Source organism: Anopheles merus, chromosome 2L (genome assembly GCF_017562075.2).
Source record: "Anopheles merus strain MAF chromosome 2L, AmerM5.1, whole genome shotgun sequence".
Classification (NCBI taxonomy): Eukaryota; Metazoa; Arthropoda; class Insecta; order Diptera; family Culicidae; genus Anopheles; species Anopheles merus.
The window spans coordinates 46,006,017-46,025,573 of NC_054083.1; the positions used below are offsets into that span (position 1 = coordinate 46,006,017).

Sequence of the window (19,557 nt, forward strand, 5' to 3'; positions counted from 1 at the left end):
TTATAAATGAATCGTTAAAAAACGTTAATAAATTTGAAACAGAAAAACAAACGAACAAAATGTTGCTCAGATTTGCATAAATGCAACCCTTCACAAATTCGAGCAAAATGCATCTGCTCGACTTTAGCGGGCCAGCTCCAGCATAACTGTCAAATGTCTAGCATGTAGTGAGCAAGGCTGGACAAAAGAGGCGTTGATGGTGAATATATCAAACAATGTTATAAAATCATACATTTTATACATTGAATTGTCGTCAAATATCAATTACAAGGCTTTTTTAAAATTATTTGAAGAAATTTAAAACTTTTGAAAGTAAATTGTTGATCTAAGCGAGAGATACAGAAAGAGATAGCAACAATGCGTACTTTGAACGTCAAATGGAAAGCTGTCAAACGTCATCCACATGTACTTACCGCTCCGTCTACCATGATCCCTTTCGGTATTTCGGTAAAATTATCAGTGCAGAAAAGATAAATTTTTCGCGACAAAAACAAAAGTGTATAACTGCGTCCTTCTGTGCAGCTTGCCGTGTAGTTTGGCAAATTAAACGTGCTACAATCTAGCAAAGCTACAGGAAGGTGATACAAATTACGGCCCCCTACCCATACTCGACCTTCAAAGAAACATTCGCAAAATCGTGCGGTACAGCAGCAGCAGCAGCACCGAGCGTGTGTGTGGTTGCCGAAAGACCGCAAAATTAAGACGTAATCTTTCCGCTCCGAACAACTGAAGTGGATTATTGCAATTGAAGTCGTACAGCTGCCGCGCTGTGCAATTTGATCGCAAACACTTTAGGTAAGACTATCATAGATCCGCTTTTCCGTGTCCACTCGGTCCAGTTTGTGTCATTCTCCAGTGCATTATTAGGGCGGGCGGTGGTCGAATGCCGCGGTTCAACTGGTTCGATTTGTTATGATGTGATGGTGATGGAATGTGATTTGTAATAACGCTCGACAAACAGCAGGCATATGTTTGCTATTAGTCACGTTGTTCGGTTGGCGCAGTGCGACCGAATGACCCTCCGCTGCCCTGTGACGCGCAGGAAATGGTTTATGAGAGTTGATCGATGCTTCCGTCCGCTGCTATGCCCATTCCACACTAACTGAACATCTGTTTCTTTCTTTCGGTAGGCTTTCAGCTTGCTTTAGAACACACGCAAAACGATCGTGGCCGTGATTATCGGTTGATCACCGTCTATATTTATATTTTCTACCAACCATTTAACCGGTTCCCGGTGCGGACCAGCGCCCAGGCCGTCAAAATTAGTGGCGAAACACGGGTACGCAAAATGTCCCTCAGCTCGGACTCGCCGGATGCGAAAAAGCCCTGCAAGGGCATCCTCAAGTCCTCCAGCAGCTTCGACAAGCATTCGGCGGCATCGTCAGTGTGAGTGTATATCCGCTATCTGTCGTGTGTGCCGTATTTTTCTTTGTGACCATCGAGCGACCCCTATCTTTCCACTTTCAGGCACAGGAAAAGTGCAAAGTTTGATGAGCTCAATGTGCTGCAGACGCATCACCCGCCCGATAAAGATTACGGCCACATGAAGGTGGACGAGCCGAAGACGCCCTATAACTACGTAGAATCGGACGACGTTGATCAATTGGATGCGGAGCTGCTCGCCGAAAGGTACGGCCCCCTCTGTGCGCTGCAATGCGAGGTTTCGAGGGTTCGAGAGATAAACGCATAATGATTGATTTTGTAGATTACGTGCGGCCGATGCACGGAGCGATGCCGTCTCGGAAGAGGACCTGGACGATGACGACGACGATGAGGAGGAGGAGGAAGAGCTGACGGAGGAGCAGAAAAAGCGCAAGCAAGAGTTTGAGCGACGCCGCAAAGCGCACTACAACGAGTTCGAGGCGATCAAGCTCGCCCGCAAGCTGATCGAGGAGGACGATGAGGAGGACGAGGACGAGGATGGCGAGGAGCAGCGGAACAAAGCGACCGGCTCGTCGTCGTTGTCGGGCCCGAGCACAGTGAACCCTTCCGGTGCGATTGCGGTGGACGGGTCGGCCGGCAAGGAGGAAACCGGCATGGAAATTGAGGAGATCGAGGAAGCGAGCGGGCGCACAGCGAAGAAGGCCGATAGTCCGGTGGCACGGTTAAAACCAGGTATGGAGGAAATTGTTTAGACGGTGCTGTAGTGACACCGTGGCGCGAGCCCCCACCTGCCCCCGGTGGGGGAGCCGCGCGTTAACATGTACGCTTCCAGCACCGGATGCCCCCGTGAGGAACTCCGGCTTTTTACACCGCATTGTCCGTACACAGACACATGAACACACACACATACACTCACACATACAGAGAACAACACACAGACACATACACACACACACATGTAACGTGGAGTGATAAAAATCTAAGGTCCTAAAGACTGCCAATCTGCCATTTTTTGAGCTCTTGCATGCGGTTACACACCGCATCTACTGAATGCTGTTAGTTTTGGAAAAGAGAGAGCGAGAGAGAGAGAGAAAGAAAGAGAGAGAAAGAGAGAGATAGAAAGAGAAAGAGAGAGAAAGAGAGAGAAAGAGAGAGAGAGAAAGAGAGAAGTTTCCATTCTTATATGCATCAAAATCTCTTCCATTTATTTTTGGTAGGTTCTTTTCATACATTCACCAAGTGGATGAGCTTTGTGCCTCCCGCTGGTGAAAGTAATGGAATTGTTTACTTTTTGCATCACAATTACGCTTGATCTGTGTTGTGTCCGTGTGTATGGATAAAAACGGCTAACCCCGATATATATAGAGCGCTAGTAGTGTTATGTGTACTTTAACGCTCTGTCTGGCCAGACGATCTGATGAAAACTATACTTTAGGGACAAAATGGTGTAGTATACCAAGCCACCAAACAGTATGAATTGCTGACGCGTTTAGTCATATAGAAATATGGTCCGTTTTGTAGGAAAACACGCATCTATTGTACACGACATATTACGTTACGTCAAAAACAAAAGAAAGGAAGCTCAAATTCAACACAATCACTGATTTCGGTACATGAGGTTCTTACTCCCTCATGAACGATAATTTTGTAAAGATTTCAGTAGCAAAGTTGCTCATTTACGCGCCACTGTGTAAGCATCCTGATTTGAATATGATGATCTCTTAATTTGATTTTCTATTTGTTTCCTCCCTTCTTTCTTTTTCTTCAATGTACTTTTTTTTCCACCCATTCTTGTCCGTGCTAACGCTCGCGCCCGCGTATTGTAATTGACGAATCAATTTAAACCTTTACTACCCCATTACTGTACTCGCGTGTATTGCATGTGTGGCATGGCGTTTTTTTCCGGTCTGTCTTTCTACTATGTGCGCTACTCCCAGTATCGAGCTCGATCATACTGGAGGAATGTTCCGAAATGCAGGGCCCCCGCAGCTCGGTCATTGCGCTGATCATGATCGTGTCGATATGTTTAATGATATTCTTTATCGTATGCTTCACGTTGCTGTTTTATCTGCTGAAACGGAATGACGATTAACGATAGCTTTATGTGCGGGAGTGTGTTTCCCTGTTTCTTTGTTTCTTTTTGTCATTTGTGAGTGAGACTTTACAACTAGATAGGATGAGGATCGTTTTCTTTATGCACCTAGGAGAAGGGAAATATTCATTAAGCAATTATGCGCGTGTGTAGGTAGACCCGACTGTTTAATCAAATGCTAAGAGGCAAATTTATCAACCATCGAGCGAGTTTAGTTCATTATGTGTGTACTGAGAACGCAACCTAACCCATATGATAATATGATTGAATTTTAAATAACCTCGCACACAATGGTTTATTTGTTTCTAGTAGTATAGTTTCTTTTGGTAAAACACTCCCATTTATGAAATTAATTCATTTATTTTTATAAGGTTCCTTTTTTGCAACGGGAAGTATGAGTGTGCTGTTGCTGAAGAAGCGGGAGAGAAATTTAGGAAAATGTTTAGTTTGTTTTCTACCCGCCACACACCACAAGTCGACTAACATAACCTAAATACCTCTCTCTCTCTCTGTGTATTACCAGTTGTTAGGAGATTTTTGTTTTTCGTAATAATTTTGATCATGTTGCTATCAGGAACAACTAGCCAATCAGTGCTCTGTCAGTGTCACGTTTGCTGTGTGTTGTGTTTTTGGTAACAGTTTCTGCGTGAAAAGCGTGCGCGCGTGTGTGTTTTAGCAGTATCCAGCAGCAGTAAACGCAGCAGCAGCAGCAACAACAGCCGGGATGTAATGTTGAGTACTTGCTCTGGTGTACCGGGATCGGATCGATCGACCACTGCACATCTTTCGTAGCGTCACCGTCGGCGTCATGATCTTGAGCGATCTCTGAACCGGAGCATGTGTATATCTGGTAATCGAACCGAACCGGAGAGATTGGGAAACTATCTATAGATGGGTAAAAGATTGCTGCACAATCAAATCAAATCCGGGTTTTGTTCCACTATCGGTACCGGTGGGTGTAGTCGCCAGAACAATGATAGAACTAATTACCAGTACACATGCAGAAAGAGGCAGGAGCGTAAACGTAACCAATACATAGATGATAGGCGCTTAGTATAGATAACAATATTTTTTTCATTATTTCCGTTTGCTTAAACAACAAAAAAAACACCGGTTGGCACGCGATATTGTGACGTGCTTGCTTGCGTAGTACCAGTAAGCGTAAGAAATGGGATTAAAGAAGAAGCAGAAAAAGCTAAAAAATAGAATATCGAAGTAAAACAAGAACATTCATAAAATAAAAGTATAAAAATTGTCAAAATTCAATTATAAAAAAAGAAAACATAACATACGCATACGGTCGAAACCAAACGAACAAACTAAGCAATATAAGTACTGCAATTGAAAAAACTTAACAAAAACACTTTATAATTTCAAGATGTAAGCAAAAGAAGGAAAAAAACCCAATTAAAATGTCTAAGGTTGGCAAAGAAGAAGTCTCTTGTTGAGCGTAACATTTAAAAAAAACAGTCAAGGGTACCAACCACCTAATATGAGATAATCAAAATGATTAAAGAAACAAGATAAAAAACAAAAACAGAAATACGCAAAAATAGCTTACAAAATAAAGAAAAGTGTCCCAGTGGTAAAGCAAATAGATAAGATAAGAAAGTAAAAGCTTATTTGTAATAAAAAAAAAGAAACGCAAGAAGGAAGTGGAAGCAGTTCAGAAGGAACTGTCGGCTGTTTTACAACAACTCGTTAGGAGGAAAAGTCATGTAGCGTCGTGAATGGATCTGTTGTTATTTAATTAGCTGCGAGGAATTTGTTAATGTGAAACCATGGCCCCGGGTCAAGCAGATTTGCTTGCGTAATGTCTCAAAATTAAAACAAAAGAACGCTTTACACGCAGTTGGGCAGCGTTTAAAACACATAAACTAAACCATTGGAAGAAACGAGGATCTGCTTTATTGTACAGTTTACGAAAAAACACACACAACATAGAAAGCAATAGATTCCTTTTAAATCGTGACGAAACAATTGGCTGATTATGAAAAGCGCTCTTGTGAAAACTTGTAAAACACATAAACACGAGTATTTATTTTGACCCAGCACTTCTTAGAAATCGAGGCCATTCGGGGCCAGGGCCTAGCTGCATACCACCGTCTCATCCATCCAGAACCGATTGTTTGTTTTAAAGTTAGTCACATTTGCAGCTACAAATGCACCCGGTTTGTTATGAGTGAGAGGAGAGGGCGAGAAGTAATGGAGTGAGATTTAGTTTCTAATTTTAATTCATAGTTAAAGTTTGTAACGTAAGCTTGTGCGAGCGCCCCGTTGCTTCACCGTTTTATTCGACAGGCGTGGTAACGTTGAGTGGCATCTGGTTTAGTGGCTTAGTGTAGGGGTTTTCGAGGGAAGGCGTAGTAGAAGCGAATGCGAATGGATTGGAAATTGAAAATACGTTAGCAAAATTAATCAAAAAAAGGAAGTACCGCCAGCATGAAAACAAGCAATAGAGTGAAAGTGATGTGGCAGCGAGGGCGGCGGATGAGCAGCGTGAGTTAAAGGAATTTTCTTGAATAAATTAAAGTCGTGAATTGAATGATGGCAGAATGTTTGATATCATGCGAATAATTATATCTATTTCTTCTTTTTTTTTATTGTAGGACGATCGTTTTGATGCCACACCGAAACAGAAGAAAAATTCAAATTCAAAATGAAAGCACCCAAAAACCACGCACAAAACCCGACCCGCTTCGTTTTTTTTGTGCAAATGGTGCGAATGTTTTGGTTGGCTTGGTGCAAATTGAAAAAGGCGTATCCGAGCAATTTCCCGCATAGGAGTGGCTCTGAGGGGGAAGGGGAGAAACACGGGGGCGAATGATAAACATGTGAAATGTAAAAATAATCCGTGCTGAAATTGTCGAACTAATTGATTTCGATGTTTCGTTTGCGCTAGCACATACTGATCGTCGACGATGACGGCGTCGCTCATGTGCACGGTCCACTGGCCAATGTATGGCTGGCCGGGGCTGAAATATCCGTAACGGGTGGGGTGAGAAGCGTTACTGCATTAATGATGTTGTTGTATGCACTCATCTGATCGCCGGGGATTATTTGAACCAGTGTCCCTGCCGTGTGTCCGGTGCACTTAATCATGTGCAGCTCCCGCTGGTGGTCCTGTTGTTGTTGTTGGGCCGTCGTTTCCGCACGAACGCATTCGGCCAGATTCGGGTGGGGCTCTCTGTCTCTCTCTACCTGCCGTTTGCAGAAAGGTGGCTCATTATCGTTAAAATAAATTCCTATCATTACCACTAGCGCGAGCGCGGGGACAGTATCGCGTGTCCTTGTTTCCGTGTGTAGGCGCATACACTTTTTGCCTATTTTTTCTCTCTCTCTCTGCCTGTGTGTGTAAATGATATACTTTTCCAGTTTTTGCCTTGTTTGTCCGAAGGCTGAAGGCACATTCGTCATTTCCCATGATGTTGTTGGGGATGATGATGGTTCGCGTTCGCTGAATCGTGGATTAATTTAATAAACAAAAATATCGCTTTTGCTCTTCTTTATCCGCGTGTGCGTTTGGGCGCATAAAACACCAACACCGGCAATGTGGACAAAATTGATTCTTTACGCCGGTGGTAAAAATCAAACGATACCTCCACACATTTAATGTCCGCTCTATTTGCCTGAGTTTTCCATTTTTTTGCATTTTTGCCTGGCGGTGGCGGACGAATAAATAATCTAGTCCATGTGGGGAAGGAAAAAAGCGGAATTTTGCTGACAAATCACACAGACCCGCGTTGTGAGTCGATGAGTGTACAAAATTAATTCATCGCAACGCAACGAAACAACGATTCAAAGTTTATGCGCACAAATTTCCAGCTCACCAACCAATGCGTTTTGGTTGTAAACTGTAGCCCGTGTCTGTCCGGCTGTCCGTTGATGGGTGAATTCAACCGGAAGTGTGGTTGCTGGTCGCGACTTCACTTTGGTTCACTGTTGTGAAGTTGTTATTCCGGTTGAAGTGGTTCGCGTTTGGAGTGCACACAAGCCCGCTGGTACAATGTAATAGTTTCGGAATACAGCAATACAGAAGTGTGTAACGATTTCGAAGAGAGAGAGAGAGAGAGGGAGGGTGAGGGAGCTTTTTCTCCGCCATCTGAAGTGACAAGGGACGATGGGAAAAAGGTTGAGCGGAGTTGAGTTAATATTTTCGATTCTCTATTTTTGGATGGTTTACTACACACAAATACATACTATTTTCATTGTTTTTTAAATTGTTTTTCGGGTGCCTGTGTGTGTGCGTGGAAACTGTAACATGTTGCTAAAAATACGATGCCGCACCAAAAAAAAAAAAAAAAAAAAAAAAAAAAAAAAAAAAAAAAAAAAAAAAAATAGAATGCTCGGCGGAAAAGCATGAAAAGTTGGCTCGTGTGTGTTTTTTTATACAACGGCTTGCAACCGATGAATGTTTAACAAGGGATGTGAAAGCGGAAAATAGAAACAAAAGAAAAAACAGACAGGGAGTAAAATCTCGATTTGATATTTATTTGCTGATGAATATGTTTTTCTCACCCATTTATGTTCTTTTATGTGAGATTTAGGGAGGGGGGGGGGGGAAGGGGCGCTGCGTTCGCTGTCGTTCGCCCTTTCCACTTGCAAACGTGTGCAAATTCGGCACGCACAGCCGGGGTCGGGGTTCGTAATGTTTTGTTACATTTCTTTTTCTCCAACGCGTTTCATCGCATCTCCATCGTGAAAAAAAAACAGGGGAAAAACGGAGAGAAAAAAACCTCGGATACAACCAAACCCATGTTATGTGTGCGCAGATGATTGTGATGATTTTATTACGTTTTTTTTTGTTGTGTTGTCTGTCTCCGTTCTGTTTTGTGGTGTGCCTAGTGCGCCTAACTCGCCTTTTTTTGCTGGTACCTTTTTTGTTTTAAAGGTGACGGGCAGGAAGGGACCTGGTCCCATGTTCACAATGGTCCTCTTAATTCATGTTAAGCGAATTTATGAAAGGTACGTTTTTTGGTGGGTTTTGCAAGTGTGGGAGGGATTTTTTTTTGGTTTCTGTCCTCTAGCTTTTATAGCCTTTTATGCTGGTGAATATTGGTTTTTGTTTCATTTTGTGTTGCTGTTGGTGATGATCATGACGATGATGTTTCAATTCAAACACGAATAATAGGTTTAAAGGGCGGGGGGGTTTGTCCACCCTTTTGTCTGACGGGTGACGATTTAATTATTTCATTTTGTAAGCTATTATATGCATGAGACGATCTTTATTGCACACCACCGGTGGAACCGGTGGTAGGGCGCGTTTGATTCAATGTGTCGCTGGGGAAGATTACGTTGTGTTGTTTACTGTAAATTGGCTTAATAGTTTTTGCTACCAAAACAGTTTTGAGAATCAGCTATTTTTCTCTCTTTCTATCTCTCTCTCTCTCTCTCTCTCTCTCTCTCTCTCTCTTGTTGGCCTGCTCACGATAGGGCACATCATCGTGACATGGCCTGGTCAACAATCATTCTCCAGGATGCTCGGCTGCAGCCAGAGCCTCCCATCCATGTAGACACGAACCGATTTCCGCCAGGTCTCGCTTCGCCTGATCCAGCCATCGAGTTCGCTTTGCTCCCCTGCGACTGCCTTATGCCGAACTGGGGATCGCTGTTAAACACCTTCTTGGTGGAATGCATGAGTCCGGAATCCCCATAATCCATGCCCCAGCCAAAAATGGCCCGGAGGATGTGTCGCTCAAATACGCCCAGAGCATTTGCATCCTCTGGTCGGATGGTCCAAGACTCGTGCACCATTTAGGAAAGAGAAAAAGAGCGTAAAAGTGATGGTAATAATGGTCAAACTAGTCATACGTACAGTTGGCAAAAAGCCTGTAGGCTTTGCGAGCTTGAATGAGACTATGAGACTTTAACTCATATTCCGAGACATCGAGAGACTCTTACTGATGTTCGGTGTTACAGTCGTCCGGAGTCCAGAGTCGTTCGGAGTCGACGTCGAAGATGTCCAGAGTCATCCGGAGTAAGAGTCATGTGAAGATCCGGCGTCATCCGGAATCGGAGCCAATCGAAGTCATTCGAAGTTGGCTGGAGCTCCTTCCGACTTCGACTCCGGAAGTCTCAGGCTCTGGACGACTGGAACTTTGACTCTAGAAAGAATTGGTACTTCCGTTTCCACTGGAGTCAGAACCGAATTAACATTAACCGACGTCAGTTCGGAACGGTTGTTGCATTCTAGAGAGCTCATCACTCTTTTGAATCTTATCAAAACTACAAAAATACGGGGTTTGTGACACAAATGAGCATAACTCATGGTATCTACGCTAACTGATGCATTACATTTACTAATCATAGCCCAAAAACATAACGAGTAATCTTTCATGAAAGTGGCTCAAAAGGACATTACAGGATGGTTTGTGCCGGGGGTCATTTCAATAAAATGATCATCCTGGTAAGTTTAATCAGCCTTTTTCACTTTTATAACCTTGAGCTGGCTGTATAATAGCTAGTAGAACAGATAACAAATTAGGGGGCAATTTATCCAAGGAAAAGAGCTTTGTCGCTTTTGGTATAAAATCTTAGGCCTTATGTGAATTATAACCATAGTCCTAGCCAGTGCCAGTGACTAGTGATGGGAAAAATGAAGATTTCGTCGGAATCGATTCCGGCTAGCTCCGAAGATTTCTGGAATCGATTCCGGATAGTAGGTCCGGAATCAGTTTCCGGAATCAATTCCGGAATCGGCTCCGGAATTGGTTCTGAAAACGGCTCCGGAATTGGTACCGGAATTGGTTCTGGAATCGGCTTATGAATTGGTTTCGGAACCGGCTCCGGAATCGAAATTGGTTCCGGAATCAGAATCGGCTCCGGATTCGGAATCGGATCCGGATTCGGAATCGGCTCCGGAATCGGAATTTGCTCCGGAATCAGAATCAGCATCGGAATCGGAATCAGTTCCGGAATTGGTTCCAGAATCAAAATCGACTCCGACGTCGGAATAGACTCCGAAATCAGAATTGGCTTCGAAACGGAGTCGGTTTCGGCATCTTCATAGGAATAGGCGTTTGGGTCCAATGATGCTCCGCTTGATAGCAGCAAAGCATCAAAACTTACTTGTAAATGATCTATTCACACGGAGATTCCCGGACTTATTTCGCATTCCCGCACTTCTTATTTCAATTCAAAAACTAATTCTCATTCCGGAGCTAACTCCATTGATGGAGTCAAGCCTGATTGCGTTACCGGAGCAAATTGCGATTCCCAGGCCGATTCCGATTCCGGAAACGATTCTAAATCTGGAACCGATTCCGATCCTGGAATCGATTCCGGAGCCGAACACGAATTTAACTCCGGAATCGGCACCGGAACCAACTCTAGAATCGGCTCCGGAACCAACTCTGGAATCGATTCCAGCATCGGAATCGGCTCCGGAATTGATTCCGAACACGGAATCGGAATCGGGTAGGACCGATTCCGAGCTCCCACCACTAGCTGTAACACTGAGTGAAGGGTGTTCATTTCAGCACGTTCTTATCGACACGTTCATACTTCATTACAATTCAAGTTATGTCTAGCCTATAAAGTTAGAATACTTTACACAAAAAAAGAGATTCATCACTTCAGATAAAATACTAGTTCCTGAACAAACTCCATGTCAGGGAAACTTAAAGTTACGGCACTCGAATAAAACCACAAAAGCAGGTTTTTTTTTCTTTCCTACCAACTGCGCAAAGGATGTCAACCGGACGCGATAATGAGTGCGGGGTGGGCATAAAAATATGGTTTATTAAAATTGGAGGACCAACCCCCCCAATTGGTGCGGGGAGTGTAATTTTGTGGCTTTTCGGGCGCACTCACGTCGGATATATGAGATCGTTGTGGTGGTCAAAAACAAAAAAAAATGAAAGGGAGGGTATGTGAGTACCGGTGCCGGTGCTGGAAAGCTCATTTGTGGTTGTACTCGAGCAAGGGTGGAGGTAATTTTAATTGGACTAAGTCTGTTGATAAAGCGGACACTATGAATTAAGCATATGTGTTTCATTTCACCCGAAACCCGTGCCAGCAGCGTGCCATCCGTTCTCCTCAGTGCCCTTCTCCCCGCGAAGCACCGTTTGAATAATGATTATTGTCTCATCTTTTTATTATTACACACTCCCGCCTGCCTACATTGCACCCTCCCCTTTTTCGCTCGGGTTTGGGGTTTCCTAGTTCCTAGCTCCCGCCGTGTGTCTGTGTCCGCCAGTCGTATCAAATTAATCAACAATAAGTGCAAATTTACGACGCACCCAGATAGATATATTATGCACGGTTGAGCCCCCCTTTTTTTTGTTTGCTTGCTGATGATGGTTGAGCCCTCCGTGGCCGGGAGGTCGGGAGGTTTGACCGGCCCACAGATCACAGCACCGTCCCCCGCCGGCTGGCTGTTTTGCTGTGTGGCCTCAATCACTGACCCGTAACAGTGTCCGTTTCAATTTGTGCTTTTCGGCATGTCAACGCTTATTTGTCATTGGCGGAGGGGGGACATACATGGCCAGACCCTCAATTCCTCCTTCCTGTCTCACCGGTCACAGTTTGTGTTGCAATTTTAATAAATTAAAACAATGTATAATAACGACGTGGAAGCAAAACGCAGCGACGGAATTGACAGCACCACTGGACAACCCAGTTCTGGGGGGGGGGGGGGCGGAAGTACCGGACAGCCTCCCGGTACTGGGAAAACAAAGCGATGTCCTCTTTTGGTGGCATTAATATGAAAGCTTCCTCTGGCTGTGTTTCCGTTTATGAAACCTGCCGGTGGCTGTGAAGGTAATGGTGGTGCGTTTAATGTGTCCGGCTTCACCGGATCGATTATCTGATACACCGATAACAGGTGCAGGAATGAAGGGTTTGGGCAGGAGAGAAAGAGAAAGAGGGCAACAGAACTTCAGTCCTTTTGAAACAGATTTGCAATCTGTAACAATGTGGTTTCGTGCAGGGAGAAAATCCCACACCACGCGCGTAAATAAAAGCTTCCGCGCTTGGGAAACGCAAAACGCGGGCTTTCCCGGATGCGAACGGGTGCGAAAACAATCGCGGGGCGGCGTGTATTGGGATGCATACATAAATAATGGGCGACTTCAGAGTCGCTCCCGTGCGGTGCGTTCAGCTTGTTTGCCTTTCACTCAAACTCAGCTGTGTGGAAAATACGTTAAAACAGCCCTGCAAACGTAAAGCTCTTTTGTACACAATTTCCCCCCCTTTTTTTTTGTTTTGAGTAAACGGAAATGTATCTTCCGTGCAGTTTTCATCCTTCCTTCGTTAGATCGATTGAAAGCCGTTAAATGGTTGTAATTTATTTAAAACTTCGATTAATAATTACTCCCCAGAAGCCACAGCGACGTGGGCACACGAGGGGCCGGGGCTCTGCAATCAGGAGCCAGCGAGCCGGATTATGTGTGTCGTGCTCGGGCGCTTCTCGGCCTCATTGGGGCTTCATTTTAATGAGAGCGGTTACCACCGAAGCACCTGCTGCTGCTGCTGCTGCTGCTGTGTTAATTTTTATTTCTTTCTCACTTTAATTTCGTTTCTGCTTCCTTTTGTTGAAACAATAACATTCATCGAACCAATCCAGTATTAATTTAACGAATATAAGCCTTTATTAATGTACGTTTTTATGTTGTTGTATATTTGTGTGTGTGTGGGTTTTTTTATATATATGTGCGCGTGTTTCAACCATCATAATAAGCGTTAAGCGCGCTCACCGGGGTAGATAGATTCGAATTTTCGCCCCATAAATATAACAAGCATAATACAGCTTAAACAAACTTAACTTTGCATTTTTGTTACATGTTCCTTGTTAACGTAGTCGATCGTAAAAAATAAAAAAGCTTAAACTCAATAAGCCGGTCTCATGGTACAGTCGTCAACTCGTACGACTTAACAACATGCCCGTCATGGGTTCAAGCCCCAAATAGACCGTGCCGCCATACGTAGGACTGACTATCCTGCTATGGGGGAAATCAATAAGTCACTGAAAGCCAACCCACAAGTGGGTTGGCAGGCCTTGACCGGCATCGGTTGTTGAGCCAAAAGAAGAAGAAGAAGAAACTCAATACAGCAAAAAAAGCTCAAAAAGCTCCTAAAGCGCACGGAAGCTTCTCACATGCGCACCTTCGCCTGCGGTACCTGATACTTGAGCCAAATCAAAACACACATCGAAACGGAGAACAGAAAGCACACGACCAGGCACAGAAAGATTAACGCCATCGCGCAACTGATGCGCCCATTTTCCACGCGTATCATGATGGCGGTCGTGTTGCCGGGCTCAAAACTGTCCGGATACGAAAGGTAGCGTTGCCTAATCGAAGTAGACACTTGTTGCTACTGTTTTACTTTCCCTTTCTGCCTTGATCGTAGTAGTAGTAGTAGTAGTAGTAGTAGTAGTTGAATAGAGTTTATAAACAAACGCTGTGGAGGTTTGCAGAAAACCACTTGCTATCTCACTCACTCACTCTCTCTCTCTCCTTTCCTTGCCTCGTATTGCCTCGTGTTTTTTTTCCTGGGGGTTTGACCTTATTAGTAATTGCTAACTCTTTCTAGTTTATTTCTTATCTCTTTGTTTTGGTTTCGTTTTTTGTTCCTGTTTTTTTCGAAAATGTGCTTTTTGTGTGTGTGTACAGTGTTAGTTCGTTTGTTTTATTTATACGTGTGACGTAGTGTTTTTTGTGACTGAAGCAGAATTTAACAATAAGCGCTGATTGCTTTTAGGTGTTCTTAAAAACGCCCTCACTTTGAACTTTCTCCTGTTCTTTTTGTATTCCAACATTCCTCACTTTTCCACTTGTTTCTAAACTAGCCCTTGCAAATACTTTTTTGTTCTGATTTGTTTTTGGTAGACTCCAAAGCTTTTAGCATTTCAAGACGCATTCGCAGCCGGGGAAGTGATGCACACATTGAGCATGCCTCTTTTTTTGTTTGGTTCTTCAAACAGTAATCCACCACCCGAGCCCGGGGTAGGACGGGAAGGAAACGGGGTGCCCTGTTTTAAGCATGGTGCTGCGTGCCTGGCGGTGCCCGGTACCCCGGGTAGGTGTTGTTCAGTGCATTCTTGGCGAAGAAGTCAGCGTAATCCTGGCGGTGAGATGCGATTTGTTGGCAGTTGTAGTTGTCCAAGTGGCCGACCGGCATTGTTGATCGTTGTGAACCGATGGAGAAAGAAAGAAAGAAGGAAAACACAAAACATATTAGAGTGGATTAGGCAGTTATGGATGGGTTTGCTGGGGGTGAATTTTGTGCCGTAGCGAGAGAATTAGCTTGATAAATGGACCACTCGTTCGGCTAAACAGGGGGTTGCCCATAACGGATTTGCTTGTGTTGGTGAAGCGGTTACATGTGTTTTACAGTTTACCGAGCCATACATCGTGCCGAGCTTCTTGAGAGTTCATTTCTCGGGGCACTCTGGATAAAAATTGATGTTTCATTATAAAGATTAAGCGGTGGGATTATCACACATTCAGTCATCAGAAGTAATGCGAAGGTGGTGCTGTCCAGGGGGGTGGGGGAAACCGGTCCGCTTCCCAGCTTTTCCATGGTGCATTAATGCACTTTTCACACGGACTCTTTCACTCGTTCACACGGTGAATCTATTTTAAGAACGAGTGGCGCTCTACGTAATAGAAAATAAATATCAATTATAGCACACATACGCTCCCTCCTTCCCCTCTGCACTCTTCGCTACACTAATCACAGTTCAATTGGATGGTGATTTATTTAGTTAACACTTGAAATGCGCTGAATGTAAAAATTGCTTCACCTCCAGCCATGCGGAAAACCCGTGCGGGTTGGGAATGATTATCGATTTCCACACACACACACACACACTCATACACATTGCGCAAAAAACACTCATACGCAAGGACACGTATTTATCTTTTCCATCTATGCAACTCCGTAGAGATTAATTAAGTTGACCAGCGAACTGGAAATAGTTTTAGTCACTTTTCAATGGAGATGATTTTTTCCGTATCGAAACATGAGTGTTTGAATTGCTTATGGATATAATTCTGCAGTGCTCGGCATTACTCGGCATAGGTGACGCATAAAAAGTCCTTGTGCGATGGTCGATGGTGCACTCTTCGATAATGTGTGCTCGATTTTGAAGTGTGTTGAGTGATTATAGGATTTTTTTTTCATTCTATTTCAATTGATGTATCCTTTTTAGGGCAATGAAATCTATTGATTAGTTATATTGAGTGTGCTTCTCTTTGTCAGAGTTATATAATTTTTGTATTACTTAAAACAAGTAAATTTGTGGCACTTTTCAAAGGTCGAGTTACAAATCTACACCGCAGCACGGGTGGCAGACGTGTTTTATGAGACGGCGTTGCTCGAATCAATCATTTAACGAAGTCACATGAAAATGCAGGGAATTTTTTAAAGTAAAAAGCTGTTTTACAGGTTAATGATTTATTCAATAATATAACCAATAAGACTAATGGGAATCTCATAGAATTGAATTACCATTTCGAACTAGAAAAAAGTCGTTTTCCGCACAACCGTCCATTTCTTCCGAGGAAACCCTTGCAATGCCACAATAAAGCAACTTGAAGTGAATTGAAATTAAAGAATATTTTTCCAACTACAAGCATCAACACAATTCCCTTCCGTAAAAGGGTCAGCACGGGCGTGTGGCGTTCCTTTTTCGGATCAATAAATCCTATTAATTTGCACGCGGACATTCGCTTGCACTTGCTTGAATTAATTCCATCGAAAGGGCAATTATTCGAGCGCGCGCGCTCGGGTTGCATTACCTTTTGCCACACTGCATTCAAGACTGTGTATGTGTGTGTGTGTGTGTGTGTTGGGTTAATGGCATGGATGAACCAGGTTGTACCTGTACCCAAGTCCAAAAGTGCTTCACATTCGTAACGGTGAGGGTAAGTCCAGCAGGACAGGAAGAAGCTGGGAAGGTGGTGGCCGCTGTTGCGCGAGAGTGTTGAAATCCTTTTTTCCCCTTGTTGTGTGTGTCTGTGTCCACTCAGATATGGCAATGCAGGCTTCATGTGGCAGTCGGGAGTGGGTGGTTTCGATCGAGAATATGGCTTTTTGGTGTTCTGACTTTTTGGTACGCGTTCGGGGTTTTGTGTGTGTTTTTTTTGGTGTTCATTCCCTTTTTTAATTGTTCACCAATACCCGTCGCGAGACCGGAGAGCTCGCTATCAAATTATAAAAAATGGCCCACGGCCCAATCGTTGCCGCTGCCCGGTCGCGGAAATACGCTGAAAGCGCGGAAATCCTGCCCCTCGCTCGGCCCTCTCGCGCTTCCCCTTGGTTTTTCGACGCTATTGTTTCGGGCCGCAGCTTTCGGGGGCCAACATTCCGGAAAAAAGCTCAACCCGTTTGTTACGGATATACTGTGTGTGTGTATGTTTTTTGGTGGGGTTTTTTTCTGCGGATCATGTCAAAACCGATCCCGATAATCTCGCCTGGCTCGTTAGTTGCGGCTTTTGTAACAAAAAAATAGCCAACAAGGAATCCGCATCGCTTTGTTTCCGCTGTTGGCTTAAAGGTGTCAAAGTACAATACAGCAAACATACAGGGTTTGGGACACACTGGCACACAAATACGCACACCTTTTACCGTGCAATATGTATAGAGGGGAATTGTGTGTGTGTGTGTGTGTTTGTGTTTTTTTTCGCTGGTACATGTACGTGCATATGGGTCTGTCTTCGATCCATTATTGCGTACCCATGTCAACGCGTTTATGCGGCACAATACGCAATACCGATCTACCTAAATTGATGGGATTCGCTCATAAACTAACAGTCAATTTACCAAAAAAAAATCCCCATTTTGACAGCAATCGAGCTCCGTTGTCACTGTGCTGAGATGAGAAAGTGTGTGCCTTCTAATGATTAAAAAAAAATGAATTTAATTTGCATAGTTTATTGCCAAAATATTCTATCAAACCAACCGGCAGTCCGAATTGATAGGAAAGATTGTTCGAAAATGAAATCAAAATTAATTTAATTTATTTATAGCAATATTTGTACACAGCAGTACTCTTCCTTGGCCGTACTCAGAGAATGATAACGGCTGTAGCTTCAAAACCTTCGCCGGTGGGAACTGTAAGGCAGTAAACGCCAGATGTCTGAAGGTATTTTTTTTTGTTCAACAAATCAGCAGAATCACCACCTGTCATATCTTGCTCTAGTTCACTAGCTCTAGTGCAACGAGTACGAGTAGGTTGAATCGTTTCATGGCTCCACTTCTTTTTGTCGTTTCATGCACGTTGAGTCATTCAGCTCCAAACGCAGAACCGCAGCTGCTGACCGATGGAGCAAACGAGCTCGCTTTTTTCGTGGTTATCTCGTCGCTCTAATAATCGGGCATGTACTTTTTGTATGTACAGCGATGGGAAGGTTTTGTAAAAAACTTCAATTATGGTAGGTAATAATCTTAAATTTTACCTTCAAAAGTGTAGCAATAATTAATGAAGTTACATTTTAGTAGATTTTCACTGCTTTTCAAACTTTGTATAAACTCTTTCTTATTTTGCAGCATTTTATTTTTAAACTATATGCTAAAAATGTTATTAAAACTGACAAAACCATCAACGAATCGCAAATTTTACCTTTAAAAAATGGTAGCAAAATGTATTATCCTTTTAAATTATGTTTTTTTTTGCTTTATCTTGTCCAATATACAAAAAAAGCAAATTTAACTGACTTTGAAAATGTGTTCTCTACTTCTTTTCCGTGATCTTTCTCTCTCTTGATCTCTTCATCTCTCCTCTATCTTCTTTCCTTGTTCCGAGAAGAATTGAAAGCCTGCACTCCTTCTACAGCCGGTCTCATGGTACAGTCGTCAACTCGTACGACTTAACAACATGCCCGTCATGGGTTCAAGCCCCAAATAGACCGTGCCGCCATACGTAGGACTGACTATCCTGCTATGGGGGGAAATCAATAAGTCACTGAAAGCCAACCCCACAAGTGGGTTGGCAGGCCTTGACCGGCATCGGTTGTTGAGCCAAAGAAGAAGAAGAAGACTCCTTCTACAGACGCTCCCAGGCCATTTTTTCCCTCACCCTCTACACCGTTCGCTGAATTCAATTAGCATTGATTTTAATTCAATTTCCTTTCCAATTCTTAGCAGACCGTCAAAGCAAAAGCCACATGCCAATGCTAGGTAGCACCATACACGTAGGCAGGTGATGGTCAGCCCTTCCATTGCCGTGCAGTGTGCCGTGCCGTGAAGTTTGATGTCATCCCTGTATCCCTGTATGTCTCGATATATTAAGGTCAGTGGAAAAGTGTGACCTAAAGGTGAAAAATCGGAACCATCCCGTGCACGGGCTAGAAATATCATCACGGAAAGCGTGGGGTTGAAAGAGAGAGAAGAAAAAAAAACACACTGCACAGAAAGGAATGATTCGATTGCAGAACAAAAATGAAAGAAAAAAAGCAGCGCAAGCATTGCAAGCTATTCATACATATATATGAGAACACAAATGACGCTCTATCGATGCAGCAGCAGCTGCAGCAGCAGCAGCAGCAGAGCTGCGATGAAAGAGTACCTTCCAGGTGAAAGCGCACATGTGCCCACTCCATCCAGCTCGTTTTTTTTGCTGCATCCAGGGTAGAGATTTTCTTCTATTAGATGAAAGCTTTCGACTTGACCCCTTTTTGCCGCTGGGGTTTCTGTGCGAAAGGGTACGTAATTAGAAATGCATTTCGCAGTGCTCGATAGTCGTGGATTTCCAGTTGCTGCTTGCGAGTCAGTCAGAGGGCGGATTTTTTTTGTTGCTCCCCCCTTTATGATCGTGATTGAATTAAATGCAATATGGTGTAGGATCTTTTACGTCGTTTGTTCCTGCACGCATCCGGCGTCTATGCATGTGTATTGGTTGTCTTTTTTTTTAATTTGAAACGAATGGCAGGTCGAAGTGTACGATGATGCGGCGATGATAATGCAAATGGACCAAGAGACACAAAGAGACCCGAGCATAAGTTGATTAATTAAATTGTACTCCTAGCTGACAATGGGAAATATTGCCAGCTGCAAGTTAATTAGCTGCTATTGTTTTGTAACCCAATAACAAAAAACAAATAGGATCATTGAATTGAAATGCTATTTTCAATATCGAA

General features: G+C 43.6%; 2 protein-coding genes across 9 annotated transcripts in view; one reads left to right on the forward strand and one right to left on the reverse strand.

Annotated features, from left to right (window-relative positions):
* The first annotated feature begins 408 nt into the window (after positions 1 to 408).
* On the forward strand, positions 409 to 18,823 carry LOC121593197 (protein phosphatase inhibitor 2). 5 transcript variants are annotated; one of them, XM_041915378.1, is made up of 5 exons: positions 409 to 795; positions 1,131 to 1,386; positions 1,468 to 1,629; positions 1,706 to 2,115; positions 3,321 to 6,020. In XM_041915378.1, the coding sequence occupies exons 2-5, from the start codon at positions 1,289 to 1,291 to the stop codon at positions 3,473 to 3,475; spliced, it is 825 nt and encodes a 274-aa protein (XP_041771312.1). In that variant the 5' UTR covers positions 409 to 795; positions 1,131 to 1,288; the 3' UTR covers positions 3,476 to 6,020. The 5 variants fall into 5 exon arrangements, with proteins under 5 accessions (XP_041771312.1, XP_041771315.1, XP_041771314.1 ...); XM_041915381.1 differs by lacking the exon at positions 3,321 to 6,020 and adding an exon at positions 18,563 to 18,823 and having other exon boundaries at positions 410 to 795; XM_041915380.1 differs by lacking the exon at positions 3,321 to 6,020 and adding an exon at positions 17,713 to 17,820 and having other exon boundaries at positions 410 to 795.
* Positions 13,807 to 19,557, reverse strand: part of LOC121593194 (putative mediator of RNA polymerase II transcription subunit 12) — a 96,926-nt gene continuing 91,175 nt past the window's right edge. For all 4 annotated transcript variants that reach the window (XM_041915371.1, XM_041915373.1, XM_041915372.1 and 1 more), the window contains one exon: positions 13,807 to 14,539. In XM_041915371.1, coding sequence (XP_041771305.1) covers positions 14,453 to 14,539 — 87 coding nt within the window. In that variant the 3' untranslated portion in view covers positions 13,807 to 14,452. The remainder of the gene's footprint in view (positions 14,540 to 19,557) is intronic.